This window comes from Cnephaeus nilssonii (genome assembly GCF_951640355.1).
Source record: "Cnephaeus nilssonii genome assembly, chromosome: 10".
NCBI lineage: Eukaryota > Metazoa > Chordata > Mammalia > Chiroptera > Vespertilionidae > Cnephaeus > Cnephaeus nilssonii.
Genome location: NC_137081.1, coordinates 40,895,102 through 40,915,943, shown reverse-complemented (window position 1 = coordinate 40,915,943; position 20,842 = coordinate 40,895,102). Strand labels below are relative to the sequence as shown.

Here is a 20,842-nt window from a genome sequence, read left to right as displayed (position 1 = left end):
GGTATCAAAGGTTAAAATATGTTAGAATGTAAGCATGGTTTGTCTGTACATATTGAGCAAAACAAAGTATGTATTTACTGTTATTTAGCCACAATGTGAGGAAACTGCCATTGGACATACTCTAGAATGAAATTTAGGTAAGTATTTTTTAGTGTCAATGTGCAGGATTATTTTAAGCTCATTACATTTTAATATCATTGCTGTACTTAAGATATCAGATACCAATTATGATAATATTTTATTTACTTTATATATAAAAAACCATTAGATTAAAATTATCTACTATATCTCAATTACATTGTAATAAGATACTCATTAATATCTTTCAGGATAAAATTTAGAATAAATCAATTAAGTTAATAATCTTGATAATTTTACAGAGAAATAACCCTTTGTTGTCAAGTATAAATACTTCATATTTTTAGTATGTTTGTAAGCTAACAATAGAAAAGCATGCTAAATTCCAAATCAACAGTGTTCTCCTTAGTTTAAGCAAAGAATTAAGTCTAAACACAGGGTAATACCTTTAGAGAGTAAACAGCTATTGATTTTGGCCTGCTATAGCTCTGGACACGTCCCATCCAAGAGATTTTGTGGGCATATTTAGTCCATGTAAGCTTTGCTATCTTTCTTTCTGACTGTCCCTTCTTTTAGCAATGACGATAATTAAAACAGTAAAAAAATATAAAAGAACAAAATAGATATGGAAATTATTTCCATAAATAGAACTTCTAGGTAATTGAACTTTATTAAAGTAAAAAAGCTTTAAATATTTTTCATAAAAATATACATAAAATATAAATAATATAATTACATATAGCCACAGCTTTAACATTTTCTTAATGAATAATTGTTTTAAGTTATGGAACACTGATGCTGTTTGGATTTATTTAGTCACTCACTCACTCACTCACTCATTCATCCATTCAAGCTACTTATTGAGTGCTACTATGTCCCAAGGACTGTGAATGGCAGTAGAGACAGAGCAGTGCACAAAACATACAAACAGTGCTGCCCTGCTGTCACATTCTAGCTGGTACTTAGGATGTCTATCTCTACAACAAAGGGGCCCCGACTGCTATGGTTTTGGTTGTTCTGTCTCCTTCCTTTGTTGTCAGTTGTTACCTCTTGCTGGCACCACGTCTCTCCTTCTGATCTGGGTCACCATCGCAGGCCTTTTCTATATCCCTGGATGGAGCCAAGCAGTGTACCTGAGGCCTACGGTATGTTCCCTGCCCTTCCAAGCAGCTCCCTCATTCCTACTATGAGTTTGGGGTCTTCCCTCATTGCCTTTTTTTTTCATTAGGGTGACTCAACTCTAATGACCTGATTAAATTATCAGGCCCAAAGGTCTCTGTGACATTTTTCCTGGAAAGACAAAGCATCTAGGTGCAAATGACTCTTAGAAGAGTAGTTGTCATCAAGTATTATTACATGCAAACATTACAATCCAAAACATTACCTTTCTTATAGTGGTAGCTTGCTTGATAATGAATAACTAAACTTCCACAAAAACTTTAAAAGGCAGATACCTAAACTTTCAGAAAGGAGAAAAGTCAGTTTCTCCATATATCCACGTTTTGACCATGGACTATTAGAAGTGCAGCAAGAGGAGCAAGAATTCTGAGCTACCTTTAAGGGAATGGTGATAACTAAGGTGAAAAGGAATATCTAAGACACATACACTGATGCATATGACATCAGAGGTGGAAAGGGGTCATGCTGTGAAGCCTGCTGTTTAAGCATTCCAGTTCTGGGACCAGACTGCTATACCCCTTACAATTGTTTGACCTTGACCTATCTATTCAATATCTCCATGCCTCAGTTTACTCACCTGTAAAATAGTACATACTTCACAAGATTAGGAGGCTCAAATAAATTAATACAGGTAAAATGCTTTGTATTGTGCCTGGTCCATAGTAAACACTTGATGAATGTTACCTATTATTACCATCCTAATTTCTTCACTTATTTTTACAGATGAAGACACAGGCCCTAAGACTTTAAGTGAACAGAAAGTTAGAGGTAAAATCAATGCCCAAACCAGGAACCTGGTTCTCACCATATTACAACAGGTTTTTTTATATCCTGCTTAGTTAACAAATAGAAATAAATAAATACTGAAATCATTTCAATGATCATGAAGAGGCTATGCAGTTACGTATGTCTCTCTTAGTCTGAACTATCCAAACACACCTTTGCCCAGTTCTGTTCCCCCAATACCCAGTGGGCAGGACTAATTCTCCAGAAGCAAGACAAAGGGTCAGAAAGTCATGTAAAGCTTAACCTTATGCCCTAATAGGGCATCATTTGCTTCCTTACCTTAAACTTGTCAACTTCAGCTTTTGAACATGTCGCATGGTATGACAGCACCTGATTCAAAAGAAAAGCGGGAAAAAAGGTTTAATAACTAGACAAGACTCTATTTTCTGAAATTCTCCTGGCTTAAAAATAAACATTGCTCATGAATATAACCTTGACAAAATAGTGGATTTTAATGTACAACAAGAATTTTCCATAACAGTCTGTGACATGGATTGTCATCTATGCAATTACAGTGGAATCTGTTATAACGCTGAATGGAATTGTAGCTCGTATTAAAGGCTAAATATTTTACATGAGGATGCTTTTATAGGCAGTTATTTTATCAAAGGAACATGATGTGGCTCAAGATCACAGTTCCCAAAGGATGTGAATACTAAGCCTGTGAAATGTTCTGGAACATACTAGTAAATAAATCAAAAGGTGGTGTGTGTGTGTGTGTGTGTGTGTGTGTGTGTGTGTGTGTGTGTGTGTGTACTGTGGCAGACACTGTGGTTGCTGACTCAACTTCTATCTCCGGTCTATTCTGACTCGCCTGCTCTTATTATACAGGAAAGATTATAACGTTATGCCCAACCATCTGCAATGTTTTTTAGAAGAGGATTAAATTTCCTTGCCTTATTGACATCAGCCTTAGTATATGACTAGCTTTAGCCAATGGAATATGGGGGAACATGACCGATGTCACTTTTGAGCAGTCTTTAAGGACCATCATGTGGTTCTGCCATCTCCATCTTCCCTCAACTGTGGGAAATGCACGGCCCTGAGATGGACTGCACTCACCCAAAATGATGCATTGACCAGAGCCGCAGCACAACTTGCAGCTGATGAGATGTCACGGGAGCAATAATCAACCTTTGTGGTTTATCAGCCCATCATAACCCATTTTGAAGGCTGCCTACAGCTAGGGGTGGTCATACGGGGTGGCCAGGTGACAATGCTGGTCAATGAAATGTAAGTGGGAGTGTTGGGGTTGCCTCTGTCTTTTCCTTTCTCTTCCTCCCTGAAAAACAGTTGTAAGTGCAGCAAAATCTGGTGTCTATGAGTATGAATGACAGCTTGTTGTGGATAGTGGAGTAGAAAGGGAAAGAGAAAGGAGCCTGGCTCTGGACTATCCTGCCTCAGACTTCTTGTTATGTAGGACAAATAAACACATGTTTGCTTGAGTCAGTACTGGCACGTTATAAAGTATGTTATATATACCGACATAGGCACACACACACACACACACACACATCATGTTAAATCCTTTATATTACTAATCACATTCTTAATCTATACAACTTCAAATAAAGAAGTCTGGGAAATGCTAAATAGCACTTCAACTACCAACCTTACAGAATTGTAGTGCACATCTGGCTTTGCAAAATACAGGTTTTATTTGTTTAAACTCAGCATTTCCCAAATCTAATTAGCTATAAACTCCCTTTTAGGTGATATATTAATCTAATAACATTCCCATCTAGTAACCTATTGACCAAGAACTTTGAGAAATGACGACTCAAGGCATGTACCATCTGTGTGATAGAAGCAGGGCCATCTTGTCTCACAGTGGTTAGAATACAGACTCTAGAGCAAAAACAAAAACAAAAACTCGTAGGCAGACAACAGGATGATGATTACCAGAGGGAAAGGGGAGAGAAGATGGTAGGAGAGGGTAAAGAGGAGATAAATAGTGATGGAAGGAGACTTAAAAACAAAACAAAAGAATACACCTCTAGAGCCAGTCTGCCCCTCTCAGCTACTGGATATTGGGCAAGTGTTTTAATCTCTTTGGGCCTCATTTGTAACACAGTATAATAATAACACTATATAGGCATCTCCTGTTTAACATCAGTAACATATTTTTGAAAATCAGAGATTCTACTCGAAAACACCAATAGAGAGCCCATTTTTTAAATTATAAGGTATTATAAGACTTGCAACCACTTCCTAAAAGTTAATGAAAGAAAGTAAAATTCATATATATGTGTGAACAAAAAAATAATATTTGGATATAGATTGTTTTAAGTGTTACTTAAATTCAAAGGCTGACTCTGGTCATAACCAATATAGTTCTTAACAAAAAGTTGTTTTATAATCAGTAGTATCTTCTCTCCCATTGTAAATACTGTAATCACTTGCTTCTTTTCCCAGTGTTCTCAGCACTTTTTCATCTTTGCAAGGGACTGTCAAATACTAAGTAAAACAAGAACTGAATGTTAAAGGCGTGGTGGTGACTCAGTGAGGACAAGTTGTCTTTCTCAGAGCCAGCAACCCCTGAGAGGCACACCTCACTGTGAAATTCCAAGTGGTTCTCAAAATGTTTACACATGATTTAGACATTTCTTAGACCAATTTAATTTGGAATGTAAATCAAAACTTTCCCATGCCTCCTTTTGTTAAAAAACAAAACAGAGTTTGGGGGATATAAATATAATTTTTCCAATATAAACAAGGGCATAAAATGTTGTTTTGAGAGATAAATATGTTCTGTGAGGTTTAATAATAAAATTTAAACCAAGACTTTCTTTTACTGGAAAAATTCTGTGGTGTGAGTCTATACTTCAGACAGTTCTTAGGAAGATTAAATGTGATTAATACATGTTAAATATCTGGCACACAAATAATCAACTTATGTTTATTATATTAATATTCAATTACAATTTTACCATATAAATATTTGGTAGAGCATTATGTCATCATATTATCTTCACTGTCTCATAATTATAAATTGGGATTTTCATTGCAAAAATAATTAAATAGATTTTGTTCTTTTGGCTTGGTTTTACTTTGGTAAACTTTAATTTGGCTGTCATTTTATTAAAATCTCTTACTACTTACAAGTCTCTTTTTGCAAATTCAACCTTCAAAATTTACTTTTATTTACTTAAAAAAAAAACTTTTCACAAAAACTCAGGTTGAAATTCAAAATCTCTGCCACCAGGTGGTGCTTAGCCTGGCTTTTACTATTTAAGACATTCTGCCCACGACTTCTTACTTATTTTTTCCTTTATTATTAAAAAGGAAAACTACTAACTCCATTAATTAGAAGTACTTGAATCAGTGAAGCAGACTAAGACTTTTGTCCATTTAAAATTTTGTGTTGTATGTTATTATTGAGTTGAAGTTCCTTGTATATTTTCTTTTATTATTTTTAAGTTAAATTTATTGAGGTGACTTGGTTAATAAGATTTTATAGGTTTCAACTTACATTTTTATTTTATTTTATTATGTATTTATTTTATTATTTATTTATTTATTTATTTTTTAAATATATTTTATTGATTTTTTACAGAGAGGAAGAGAGAGGGATAGAGAGTTAGAAACATCAATGAGAGAGAAACATTGATCAGCTGCCTCTTGCACACCCCCTACTGGGGATATGCCCGCAACCAAGGTACATGCCCTTGACCGGAATCGAACCAGGGACCCTTGAGTCTGAAGGCTGACACTCTATCCACTGAGCCAAACCGGTTTCGGCTATTATTTATTTATTTTTAATGTCTTTTGTTGCTGAGAGTATTACAAATGTTCCCCATTTTCCCCCTTTGCTCCCCTCCACCCAGCTCCCACCCCACCCCAGGCCTTCACCTGTCTATTATCTGTGTCCATTACCTATGCATATATGCGTACATACTGTATATTTTAGATTTAAGTCCTTTGTCAGATGTCTGTTTTGAAAATATCTCCCAGTTTGTGGCTTGTCTATCAAATTTTTTCCTTTATATTGTTTTGTTTTTTATTGTGAAAGAATCCCCACCATCTAGTTAAGTAACACATCCATCATTTCATATATTTATCTTAAAAAATTTGGTGAGAACCTTTAAGTTCTACCCTTTTAGCAAATTTCAATTATATAATGCAGTGTTTTCAACTTAAAGGTTTGTATCCTTTTACCAACTCAATTTTCTTTCAATGAGCAAAAATTTTCAATTTTAAACAAATACAAAAAATTTTTCAATTTTAAACAAAATTTTCAATTTTAAACAAAAATTGTCATTTTTTTCTTTATTGTTATTGTTTCATGTGTTCTTTCTAATAAATTTTGCCTAACTTAAAGTTGTGAATACATATCTCATGCTATCTTCTAAAAATTGTATACTTTTATCTTTTACTAGTGGCCCGGTGCACGAAATTCATGCACGGGGGGTGGGGGGGGGGTGCTGTTCCTCTCCAATCTGGGGGTGCTGTTCCTCTCCAATCTGTTCCTCTCCAATCTGCACCCTCTCCAATCTGGGACCCCTCGAAGGATGTCCTACTGCCAGTTTACAGGGATCGAGCCTAAACCGGCAGTCGGACATCCCTCTCATGATCTGGGACTGCTGGCTCCTAACCGCTCACCTGTCTGCCTGCCTGCCTGATTGCCCCTAACCACTCTGTCTGCCGACCTGCTCGCCCCCAACTGCCCCCCGCCACCGGCCCACTCACCCCCCCATCAACCTGATCACCCCCAACTGCCCCCCGTGCCAGTGTGCTTGCCCCCAACTGCCTCCCCTGCTGGCCTGCTCACCCCCACCTCCCCTCCCCACTGGCCTGCTTGCCCCCAACTGCCCCCGTGCTGGCCTGCTCACTCCAAACTGCCCCCCCCCACTGTCCTGATCACCTCCACTGACCCCCACTGATGGCCTGCTCACCCCCAACTGGCCCCCCTGCTGGTCTGCTTACCCCCAACGGCCCCGCCCCCCACCAGCCTAATCACCCACAACTGCCGTCCCATCCTGGCCTGATCACCCACAACTGCCCTCCCCTCTTGGCCCCTGACTGCATCTACCTCGGCCCCGCCACCATGGCTTTGTCCAGAAGAACATCCGGAAGGTCTCCTGGAAGGTCTCCCTGTCTAATTAGCATATTACCCTTTTATTAGTATAGATAGAGGCCTGGTGCATGGGTGGCGGCCGGCTGGTTTGCCCTGAAGGGTGTCCTGGATCAGGGTGGGGGTCCTGCTCGGGTGCCTGGCCAGCCTGGGTGAGGAGCTGAGGGCCGTTTTCAGGCTGGCCACACTCCCTTCAGGGTGGGTTCCTCACTGGGGTGCCTGGCCAGCCTGGGTGAGGGGCTGATGGCTGTTTTCAGGCTGGCCAAGCCCCCAGCGGGAACCCTCACCCCATGGGGGTGTGGCCAGCCTGGGTGAGGGGCTGATGGCTGTTTGCAGGCTGGCCACAGCCCCCGGCGACCCAAACTTCCAGCCCCTCCTTTTTTGCTTTTTTTTTTTTTTTTTTTCAGCGCCTACTTGAGCGGAGGCCAGGGCCGGCTGGAAGCAGGTATCTGGGATTTATTTATCTTCTATAATTGAAACTTTGTAGCCTTGAGCGGAGGTCAGGGCCAGCTAGGGCGGGTGGGAAGCTTGGCTTCCTCCATTGCTGAGGGCAACCCAAGCCTCCTGCTCATTCCAGCTCCGTGGCCGCCACCATCTTGGTTGGGTTAATTTGCATACTTGCTCCTGATTGGCTGGTGGGCGTGGCTTGTGGGCATAGTGGAGGTATGGTCAATGTGCATGTTTCTCTTTTATTAGATAGGATGTTTTGGTCTATGATACATCTGATATAAAATTTGTGTATGGTATAATATTAGGACTTTAATAAGATGAATGCCTTGGTTACTTTGTCATGGTTCTTAAATTGTCCTGGACCAAAACCCTCTAAGAGTTCATTCTGAGATTTTAGCCTCTGTACTGGCTAATCTATTAAGTCCATAGGAATTTTTATCTATTTAACCAAGTTAATGATAAGGAAGCTTTTGGTTTTACTTTTTGAATCTTTTTGTTCTGAGAGTCCTTGTTCACTTTTGCAGGATTCTGAGAACCAGTAATGGGAGTGGAGGAATGAGTGGCCTCACACAAAAATCTTTCAACCACCTTCTCCTAAAAGTACAGTGCCTTGTGGATACGAAGGAAGGAATCAACAGCTAATAAGAATACTTTGTTCTTGCAGGAGTAACACTTGTATCCCTCTCATGTATACTATCAACATAGCTATCTCCTTCAGTGATGTCGTACACTCTCATGGCTTTATACATCATCTCTGTGTTGACAACTTCCAAATTTAGCCCTAGCTTCTCCTTGAGTTCCAAACTCACATGTCCAACTACTTATAGCTCTGACTTTCTACTTCATCAATTCCATTTCATCAGTTCAGTGGCATCTCAAACTTAATATGTCTAACCACACATGTTGATTTTCTCATATGTAGTAGACAGAATGATCCTTCCCCCTGTCAAGATGTCCACATTCTAATCCCTGGGATCTGTGAGTATGTTTATGTTACATGGCAAGGGGGAATTAAGATTGTTGATGGAATTAAGGTTGCCAATCAGATGAGTTGGTAAGATTATCTTGGCTATCTAGGTGGGCTTGGATATGTGTGGAAGTTTGTTATAGAGGCCATAGGAAATGAATGTCATAAATCTGTTTCTCTCCTGGTCTCCCCCAGCTCCACAAATGACACTCTATTCAATCAATTGTTTAAACTGGAAAATTGATGTTTATCCTTGATTTTTCCCTCCTGTTGTCCCTCACATTGAATCCATTAGAAAAACATGTCATTTTCACTCTGATATTTTGACTGTTTCCCCTTCTATTACACAGGACCACGGCACCAGCCTCTTCACCTGGGCTCTGGCAACAATCTCTCAATTTCTACCATGGCCCCCTCCCATCTCTTTGGCATACATCAGTCAGAATTATATAAATTAGTCAGAAGTATAAATCAGATATTGCCATCCCCCAGATGAAAATTCATCAGTAGCTTCTTATTACACTTAGAATAGCATCCAGATCCCCAACAGTGACCTGACAGGTCCTGGACAACCTGACTTTCAGCACTCTCTCAACCTGAGCTTCATGCCTTGCCCTCTCTTCTGCATACTGTAGCCACACTCACCTCCTTTGGTTCTTCTATAGTACCCAGCTCTTTTCTACTTAAGAGTCTTCCCCACCCTCACCACCTGATTGCTATTTCCATCCTTCTGAAATTAGGTTAAGTGTCACCTTTTCAGTGAGGTCTTCTCCTACTGCTATCCATTATTCCAAGTTAAGCTATTTCCTTCACATCACGTATCACAGTTGGAGTTATGTTAGTTTGTTCAGCACTTGTCTCCCCCACTAGACTGCAAACACCATGAAGGCAAAGATAAGATCTGGTTTTGGTCACTAAGGTATATCCTGTCCCTCGCAGTGTGCCTAATATTTAGCACTAAGTATATATTTGGTGAATCAAGGAATAAAAACATAAAATAACCTTTAAAGAACCTCTCCATTTTCCATATTATTAGTGCCTTTAATTGATGCTTTTTTCTCTATGAATCATATGGCTTAGAGAATAAGCTAAGCAGTGTTGGTTGGGTTACCAGATTTAGAAAATAAAAATACAGGACACCCAGTTAAATTTGAATTTCAGATCAAAAATTAATATCTGCAATATTTGGGACATACTTATACTAAAAGTATTATTTATTATTGATTTGAAATTCAAATTAACTGGGTGTCCTGTGTTTTTACCTGGCAACCCTACTTCTACTTGCTCCAAATTAAGGAGGCTGGAAACAAATGTGGAAAACTCCAAGCCACATCCCCAATTATTCATGTTCCTTTCTTTGTTCCCATCCCACAACATTTCCCAGTGATTATTTTTTCTCCATAGCATTTTATCTGGCAAACCTACCAAATGCCATGAGTGTGGAATATTTTCAGCAATGCCAAATAACCTCATAAATCTAAAATCTGTGACAAATCCATGGATACCATTGAAGGAAATATAATGAAAGTAATTCCTAATTACTTTTAGCATAGCCAATATTACTTTTAACATAGCCAATATTCAAAAGGGAATAATTACTGTTATATGCATACTAGAGGCCCAGTGCATGAAATTCATGCACAGGTAGAGTCCCTAGACCTGCCTGGCGATCAGGGCCGATCTTTGGGGTGACTGGTGGGGCGATTGGGGGGGGGCCTCCTCTGGCACCCACCTTGGCCAGCCAGGCATCACCTGCTCACAGGCCCTGCCCCGTCACCGCTGCCAGCCACCTCCCTCTACAAGGTGACTGGCAAGGCAATCGGGGGGCCCCCACCTTGGCTGGCCTGGGGCCTGTGGGCTGGGGCAGCTCCTGCATTGAGCATCTGCCCCCTGTTGGTCAGTGCACATCATAGCGAGTAGTTGTTCTGCTGTTTGGTCGATTTGCATATTAGGCTTTTATTATATAGGATATATGATCATATAGCACAGCTAATGACTAAAAATCAGGTAAAATTCTATAGTTGATAACAAAGCTTAGAGAATTATATTTTTAAATTACTATTGTCAAACCTTCTTGGATAAGTTAAAACTTCCCCCATGATTCCAGACTATATTAATTTTATAAGAATTCCCTAAGTTATACATTTCATATCAAGGACCTACGTATACCATCAGTTTTTGAGTAATGTATATTTGATTGAGTAAAAAAGCTTTAATTGAGTGCATCATAATAGTTTTGAAGAAAGAAGTATTTGTAAATCTTAATTATATAAATATTTTTTCTATGCGGAACATTGCTAGATTATGGGAGTTTAGTCATACAAACACACTCATTAATTTTTGTACAGCTAAATAAAATTTGCATAAGGCTTACATACAAAAGTAAACAGTTTATCCACAGAACATAACAAATATTAAACTTTCACAAGAAAATTTCTATCCCTGATTGATTTATCTTTCATTTGTATTAATTTAGACAAATTTTAAAGTAAAAAGCAGTGACTCGGGTTTTTTGGTGAGCTTTAACACAAGAAATCTTTATAGTTACAAAAATAAATCAGTATTTGCAAAACCTTACCAACTTCAATTAATTTTTGGATTGAACTTGCCCCTAACAAAACAAAACAAAGCAAGATAAAGCAATTATCAGACCCATAAACAACAGAGCAGAGAAGTCATGTTTTTATGTCGAGCTTCCGCAGCAGGAAAAGATAATTAACTATATTTCAAAAGAAAAGCAATGAGCAGAGCCATGAGATAGGACTGCTATATCAAGCCTTGCCCTCTGCCACATGCGGTTCCAGACCAGAGCCAAATGATTGCCTTGCAGTCCTAGGAACGGCCCTTGAGTAAAATCTCTCATATCAATAGTTTTAAATATTATTATTTTGGATTTGAGCAGAGAAATGAGAAGTGGACCATTACTTATATTGGCTGAAAGGATCACAAATGTAAAGGTCCACTAAATGGGAAGGAGGAGACCAGACCTCTGAGGACCCAGACTGATTGTCTCTGGCAGAAAAGGACTGCATGAATATTTACTGAAATGTTTATGGCTCTAGTGGCAAAGTGGCACTTGGAAACTAAACTGATACAGAAGTTAATTTAAGCTGATCTAGTATAAAGGCCCAAATAATTTATATTGATGAGCTCCAAAGAAATAAAGAAGCTTTGCTATCAGCAGCAGGCCTCCAGCCAAGAACGGTGACAAACCACAGGGAATGAAAAGTCAATTTACTTGGGTGACCTGACAGAAGTGCCATCTAACTGAGTAAAGAACATACTCCAACATCGCTAACACAATGATGACAGGCTTCAAAGATACGGTGACTGGATGAATGTGCAGAAACTGAGAAATCATGTTTCTGCTGTCAAATATTTAAGAAACTGCCTGCTGTTTAATGGAATGAAATGTTCACAAAGGGAATTCAGATATGTAACTGCACCTGCCATGCGATCTGTTATCATGACCTCCAAAATATATGTCATAATATATTTTTTAAATCTTTAAAAGAACTTAGACGTTTAAAATGTAAAGTAAAATATAAGCTACCTGCCGAATCTGGAGTCATAAATAAAATACTCAATTGTCAGGGCAACTTTTAAATCAGCTGCTTTTTAACTACTACAGGCAGAAAAGAAGGGCCACACTTGTAGCTCATATCAACATGTGTTTATGGGGAACTTACTATGTGTAAGCCATTGTGATAGACATGCTGGCTCTTTTTCTCACCTTGGCAAATAAATTTTATTCAAAGCCTCAATTTTCTTTGATTGCTAGTAGTTCTATGAAACTGTGCTGAAAGTGATTCTTGAGGCTTAAGGAGGAACTCAACAGGAAGGTGTGCTGTGATTGATTAGTGATGTCTTCCACAGGCATTGCTTGGAAAGAGTGATGGTATACGTGCTATGCATTGCAATCATTGGAAAATAAGAAATGACCCTCTGGATCAAACTATTCAGTCTAGGAATCTATTGATGAAAGAGAATCAAAGATATATTTTGAGAAAATCATAGATGCCTAAATTTAATTGATTAGGGATATACCTAAAACACAGATGTAATTTTGATTTTCAGTTTCATTTTGTATTCGGTGAAATATTGTGCTGGTAATAAACCGATTAGCTCTGTAGCCAGCTTCTGGCCCTCTATGATAAAAGAAACAGTGACCTTCTCAGGTAACAGGCTAAAAGTTCTCTATTTGAATTGTAGGACCAATTAATAGAGGGTATAAGAGACTGCAATTACAAGACAGTACCAAGAAGATTTTATTGAGTCCATCTTACTGGGCACTTAAGAGGGTTGTTTTGGTTTTGAAAAAACAGGCTTCCTGTTTATATGGAAACTAGAGGCCCAGTGCACGAAATTCATGCACGGGGGGGTGTGTCCCTCAGCCCAGCCTGCACCCTCTCCAATCCAGGACCCCTCAGGGGATGTCCGACTGACGGTTTAGGCCCAATCCTGATTGGGCCTAAACCGTCAGTCGGACATCCTGCTCACAATCCGGGACCGCTGGCTCCTAACTGCTCACCTGCCTACCTGCCTGATGGCCCCTAACTGCCCCCCACTCCGCTGGCCTGGTCGCCCCTCACTGCTCCCCCTGCTGGCCTGGTTGCCCCCAACTGCCCTCCTGCCAGCCTGGTTGCCCCACGCAGCCTGCTGTTCAGTCGTTTGGTCATCCCTCACTAACCCCCCTGATGGCCTTGTTGCCCCACACAGCTTGTGTTCAATCGTCCATCCAGTTGTTTTGGTTGTGATGACCCCTGGCTTTCTATATATTAGGATAAGAAGAAAATTAAAGCATCTACCAAATTGTGTTCAGGGGGATTTGAGTAAAAGGAATTTTCCAAAGAGCTTGGTGTACTGAAATCTACCTTTACGACAGTGTCCCCATAGAGGAAGCTTAGACTTCTAGGTCAATGTGAGACCTACCTATCTTGGCTGGATTCTCTTTTAATTAATCTTGACAGAATAGACATGCCATAGTTGCATTATTTCATTCAAAGCTATGGAGTTAATTTAACCTCTCCAGTGGTTTGAAAGAGCCCTCAACTTAGAATGAAGAAAGCATTCATCACTTATTCACCCAAAGCAAAGATTTAACTTAATCATTCTATGTCGTTGCCAGATTAAAATGTGAATATTGGTATTCATTGCAGCACAATTTTCACGTGGTCCCTTGAAACAGACAGACCTGGGTTTGAATCCTGGCTCTGCTTCTAGCTGTGCAATGCAGGCTATAAAAACTCTCTCCCAAAATTTCTAAACCTTCCTGAGCCTCACTTTGCTAATTTGTCAAATGGCAATAACATCGTCTACTCTTACCTGTTTAGGTGAAGGTTAAATTACATATATATATATGTGTGTGTGTGTATATATATATATATATATCTTAACATAGTGCCTGACACATGATAAACATTTAATACATGCAGCATTTTAAACAGTACCAAAGAATAACAACAACAGGAGAGGAAACAATAATGTAAATTAATAAAAAATTTTATTTAATAAATAAGCCTGAACAAGTTACCATGGACTATGCTAAATTACTCCAAAGTTCCTGCTGGGTATTGAAACTCATGTCCAGGATCCCAAAGCACATTCCTTAGACCATGGTACTGGCAGCAAATCATCTGAAGGTGGATTTAATTTTGGAAAACTACCAAATATCACTTAATAGAAAATAAAATGAAAACATGGTCAACTTTTTATTAAAAAAACAAATATGAATATGAAATACTAAAGTTAATTTTTTCTCTATAACTGTCAGAATGAGACCTCTAAAATGTACAAGTTCCTCTCCTGCTGAAACTCTTCAATGGTTTTCCTCCACCTTTAGAATCAGGTTTAGCACAAGTGACCTTGGGATTTGGTCCCTGCTCCCTTGTGCCCTGCCTCTCCCCCTGCATGCCCTTTGCTCTAGCTAAACTGAGATGCTGACACTGCCCACAACAGCACGCTACCTCAGGCCTCCCTGCTTCTGCTTACCACCTCCTTCTGCCTGGAGTGCTCCTGCTACGCTGTCTTTCAAACTGTAGAGCTCACTGCCACTTGCCTCTAAGAAGTTATCTTCTGTACAAAGCAATACTGACTGAACTCTCTAGTTTAGATGCCCTTCCTCCATGCTTTCCAACCTTGTCCCTGTCTGTCTCCTGAAACTCATAAACCCTGATGGAAACCACATTTTCCCTTATCTCTATCCTCTACTAGACTGAAATTACTGGGGATGTTGTATGATAGATTGTGAAGTAGACATATTGTCTACTTCATGTTGCTTTGCTGAGGGTCATGTGAGTTCTTGGCACATAGCAGGAGATCTACTCATTACTTTATGATTATGTCTTGTAAACCACACAGTTCCCATTAGAGTGTTTCGGAAATATTTAAACGTGCACAGACTTCACTGTTGACTATTTTTGTAAGGAAGCACCATTTGTTCATATCCATAAATTCTTTGTTGTTGTTAAAAGGTTATCTTACTGGATCACCTTGCTGGTACAAAACAATATCTGATAAATGAAGTAGTAGTGGATTATAATCCAAAGTATAAAATAAATACCCATCATTCTATACTGAGATAAATGACAAATATCCTGTACAGAAGAATTCTAGATAATATATTCTAGATAATATATGTAGCTACTTCCCCCTTGAGGCGGTCAAGCGTAACTCTCTATTTCGTAGGTGTGGTTGTGCCTAGTGACTTCCTTCCAAAGGGTACAGTATGTAAAGTGGGGGTGGGGAATAGGTTTACAGTGGGGAGATTTGACAAACACTAGCTGGGCCAGGTGATCAAGGTCAACACCAATAATGGTAAGTCATACTGAAAGTGTGTATCCTTGATATGATGTGATGAAGATAGTATTTTTCTTTGTGGTCTTCACCTCAAAACCCCATAAGCTCAGCCTAATCCTGAGAAAAACATCAGGCAAATCCCAAGAGGGATATTTTATTACAAAATACCTGACCAGTATTTCTTAAAACTATCAAGGTCATAAAAAAAATCTGAAAAACTGTCACAGACAAGAGGAACCTAGAGAAACATGATGACTAAATGTAGTAGGGTATTCTGGATAGGATACTGTAACAGGAAAATTATTTTATGTAAACATTAAGGAATATGAAGAAAATATGGGCTTTAATAATGTCACAATATTATTTTATTAATTATAACAAATGTACATACTAATGTAATATGTTAATAATTTAGGAAACAGGTACAGGGTACTTAGGAACTTCTGTACTATCCTCCCAATTTTTCTGTAAATTGAATACTATTCTAAAAAAAAAGTACATATATATATTTTTTAATATGTCTGGCTGATTCTCAATATAGGTTCTCCCACTTCTCACAAACACCCAAATGAAAGCCCAGAAAAAATCACTAAAATTGAGAACCCACTACTAGATTCTGGGAAGAATTTTCACCAATTTTAAGGCAGATACAGCTGGATTGAGAAAAATAACTGGCGGCTTCACCATGTTTCACCCCCTGAAATAAAGCTTTCTCCTGGCATGAAAGAAGACAGAGGGCATTGTTCTAATGCAGCCCCCTGGTCTGAAAGGAGACAGACAGGAGGGCATTGTTCCTTTCAAGTGTCAGGCTCTCACTAAGAGCTGCCGAATTGGTACGAGTCAAAATATTAATTCAGTTGACCTTCTACTGAATGACAGCTGTTTTTGAAATATTAGCCTTTATCTTGGGGGAATAGAGTCACTGCAAATAAAACACTGAATGTTGGGGGAGTTATAATACAAGTAACAACTGTTATTGGCAATTTATGAGCATTGTTAAAGACTATTTGCCTTATTTCATGTCATCCTCATAACAATTCCACAAGGTTGGGAAGAGAGAAAAATGAAACACAGAGAAATTAACTGATTTGCCAAGAGATACACAGGTAGAATGTGACAGAGCTAGGATTAAAATTCTAACAGTCTAATTTTAAAGATCACACTTTTAACCATTTCACTGTACTTCATAAAAAAACCTAGCAGCAGTGTGTGCTGAGACTTGAGATTCTTATTGATATTTAGTTGTGATCTTTATTTGTACTTGATTGCATTTGATTCACTCATCAAATAATTTTTGCATGTCCACTGTGTTGTATGCCAGGTTCTATGATGGCACTGGACACACAACAGTGAACCAGACCCATAGACACATCCTTGAACATAAGGGATTCAGGGTCTGGCTTGGGGAAAGAATACACCATTTCAGCCTAGCATAGGCACCCGAGACCCATGCCTACATACTAGATACTGAGAATCAGCCTAGAAACTAACATTGGTTTGCTCTCATTTTGTTCATCTAATAAAAGGGATTCTATAGTACATGAGTGGACAGCAAGAGAGGCTCAAGGCCAATTACAAAGCCTTGCCAGTGAGTAAACACTGAAGTCCAAGGGAAAGGGGGCACCGTCCTGAAAACCCAGAGAGAATGTGCCTCTGATAATGACTTCATGTGAGGGCCATTACCTTTCAGAAATCTTATGCTTAATGTCTTTAATAAGCTACACGAAGAAAGAGACTTATTAAAACTGGAGCAGAAAACCATATAGGTAAATAAGTTTAGATGAAATTTTAAAACGAAAAAACAACAAATGAAAAAATGAGATACGAAAGCTTAACTCTCACTTTTTCAGGGAGGGCTCTCTTGGATGTATCTGTAGTTGCCCCATTTCCACTTACTCTTTACTAAAACATCCTGCTTTGTTTCCTGTATAACAGATTCATTTACTTATTACTGCCTGTTTTTTTCCTGCCAGAATATGGGTCCATGAGAATATGAATATTATTTGTTTGTTCACTACTCAATCCTCAGAACCTGGAAGAGCATTTACCACAAAGTACCTCAACAAGTATTTATTCAATGATTGAAAATACAGATAACAAAATGCAAATGAAGATGGATTAACATATGAAAAAGAATCCAAATTATAGCTGCAGAATTTAAATTGACATTGGAGTTAATAAAAATTTCTTTTTAAATGCAAGCACTTAGAATCAACAAATCAATGGAAAAGAATAGACAGGACCGAAATAGAATGACACTTATATGGTCATTTGTTTTTCAACAAAGTGCCAAAGTTATGTAATGAAGAAAAAATAATTTTTCAGTAAATGATACAAATAAAAAATAAACTGCAACTGCTACTATACACAAAAATTACTGAGGTGGATCATAGAGCGAAATGTAAAAGCTAAAACTATAAAGCTTTTAGAGGAAAACATAGGAGAATATATTCTTGAGTTGGGGGAAGGAAAAGTTTTCTTAGAAAGCAATAACCTTAAAAATTATTTTCATGATAAATTAGACTTCATCAAAATGAAAAATATCTATCTTCTCATCAAAAGATACCATAAAGAAAATGAATAAGCAGATTTGGAAAAAACATTCACAACACATATCTGACCAAACACTTGTATCTCCAGGATATGTAAAGAATTCCTACTAGCCTACCTAATAATAGACAAATATGCAAATTGACCATACATCCAACATGCCCACAAGCCACACCCACAAGCCACGCCCACCATACAATCACAGCGAGCATGCAAATTAACCCAAACCAAGATGGCTACAGCCACAGAGAGCAAGGTTTCCTAGGTAACAGAGGAAGCCAAGCTTTCCACTTGGCCTTGCCAGGCCTAAGCCTCCACTCAAGCTACAAAGTTTCAATTATAGAAGGTAAACAAATTCAAACAAATGGTGGCAGAATGGAGCTTGAGAGAGCAGGCCAGGGTTGCCGCCGGCAACAGGGGAAGCAAAGCTTTCTGCACACCCTGGCCGGGCCCAGCCGCTTAAGGCAACAAAGTTTCAATTATAACCCCAACAGAAATGGCTGCTGGCCGGCCTCGGAGGGAGCCCCAGGCTTGGCTCCACTCCAGGCTACAAAGTTTCAATTGTAGAAGGAAAATAAATTCCAGATACCAGGGCCTCCGCTTAGGTTGCCAGGGGACGTGGCCGGCCTGCAAACCACCACAGGCCCCTCGCTCAGGCCGCCCCACACCCCAAGGGAACCCCCACCTGATCCGGGATGCCCTTCAGGACAAACCAGCTGGCCCCCACCCCTGTACCAGGCCTCTATCCTATCTAATAAAAGAGTAATATGCAGATTGATCATCACTGCAACACACAATATAGCTGCCCCCATGTGGTCAAAGATCCTGCGCCCATGTGGACACAAGATGGCCACCACAAGATGGCCAGCAGGAGAGGGCAGTTGGGAGGCACCCAGCCTGCAAGGGAGGGCAGTTGAGAGGGACCAAGCCTGCAAGGGAGGGCAGTTGGAGGTGATCAACCCTGCAGGAGAGGGCAGTTAGGGGTGACCAGGCCGGCAGAGGAGGGAAGTTGGGGGCAAACAGGCTGGCAGCAGAGTGGTTAGGGGGTGATCAGGCTGGCAGGCAAAAGCGGTTAGGGGCAATCAGGAAGGCAGGCAGGCAAGCAGTTGGGAGCCAGCAGTCCTGGATTGTGAGGGGGATGTCCGACTGCCTGTTTAGGCCCGATCCCTGGGATCGGGCGTAAACGGGCAGTCGGACATCCCTTGAGGGGTCCCATATTGGAGAGGGTACAGGCTGGGCTGAGGGACAACCCCCCTCCGTGCACGAATTTCGTGCACCGGGCCTCTAGTTCTATAATAAAAAGACAAGCAATCTAATGAAAAGTAGCAAAACATTTGAACAGTTCACAAAAGAAGATACACAAATAGTAAATAAGTACATAAAAAAGTATGTAAAATTATTAGTCATTAGAGAAGTGAAAATTAAAACCACAATAAAATATCATTAAATACCTACCAGAATGAGTAAAATTAAAAACAAAGACAGCATCAAATATTGAAGAGACTGTGAAGCAACTAAAACTTTAATTTTTACTTGGTAGGAAAATGCTATGGTACAATCCCATTGAAAAAAAATTACCTGGCAGTTTCTTGTAAAAGTAAATATACACTGGCCTTTGGACCCAGTAATTTTAATACTTGGTATTAGTTCAAGAAAAATAAAAGCTTATGTTCACAAAAATACTTATTCAAAATGCTCATAGCAGCTTTATTCATATAGCCCCAAAACGGAAACACCAATGTATTGATCAATAAGAGGATAAATAAACAAACTGTGGTAGATTCCCACAATGGAATACTACTCAGCAATTAAAAATAAATAAACTTATATACTCCACATGGATGAATCTCAAATGCATTATGCTGGTTAAAAGAAGTCTTATAAAAAAGAGTATATATTGTATAATTTCACTTATATGAAATTATAAATAAGTAAAACTAATCTATGGTGGAAAAATCAGAACAGTAGTTGTATTTGAGGGGGAGTGGAGGGTGTCTCTAGGAAGAGTCATGGGAAACTTTCTGGGTGATGATACATCAAGATATTTTTCTATTGAGAAATAATAAAATTGTTGTTTTATGCTGAAAACATTTTGGGGTGATTTGATAGGCAAGATTAGATTACCTAAACAAAATCTATGTCTAAATATGTATTAGAAATACAGTTCTGTATTTGAACAGAAATACAGAAAAATATAGTTTTCTTGAAAAAGTAACTGCATTGGGTAAAGTAATGATTTACTAATGATAATGTAATTAAACATGAACAAAAACTAGCAAACTACAGGTAAGCACATAGTACATAGTTTATTTTCTTTCTTTTTAAAAAATTCATCTTTATTGTTGAAAGTTCAATTTATTTTCTTGCATAGCAAGGAGTTAAATGATGCTAGTTCATGTTTATCTTTATTAATTAAAAATATTGATTAAAGAATGCTTTGGTAAAAAATAAACATGATAAATAACTTCCATTTCACTGGAGTAAAAAAAAAATAATCAAGTGAACATTAATTTCTAACTAAGTAGATTTCAAGGTTTAGAAAAGGGCCCAGGCATCAATATTCTTTAAAAGCTCCCTGGTTGATTCCAATGCGTGGACTGTGTTAGAATACCCAAAACACCCAATCAGCATGTCATTCTTAGAACTTTCTTTGGGCAACAAAAAGCAGCAAGTGAAAAGTGAAGCCTACAATGTCTATTTGGTTTGTCTTCACTGTGCTATCCGAAGAATTCCAGGAAAGGTGGCATGATTATTTTCTGAGGGTCTTTTTAAAAGTCACAATTTGATCATAATTTATACACCAGTTCAATAAGCACCTGGCATTTTCACAGAGAACAGCTTCCAATCTGCTTGGGGTTTTTTTGTTTTGTAAAGTAACTTAAGATGTAGTAGTGGCTACAATGGGGTAACTAACTCCCGCATAACCATTTTAGGAAAGTAATTCATTTGGGTTTCCTTTT

The 20,842-nt window shown here is 38.8% G+C and overlaps 1 protein-coding gene across 1 annotated transcript in view; it reads right to left on the bottom strand.

Moving 5' to 3' along the window:
* Window positions 1–20,842, bottom strand: part of PDE11A (phosphodiesterase 11A) — a gene marked incomplete at both ends in the record, with an annotated part of 280,406 nt that overhangs the window by 110,526 nt on the left and 149,038 nt on the right. Inside the window, one exon of the mRNA XM_079783142.1 lies at window positions 2,323–2,373. Coding sequence (XP_079639268.1) covers window positions 2,323–2,373 — 51 coding nt within the window. The remainder of the gene's footprint in view (window positions 1–2,322; window positions 2,374–20,842) is intronic.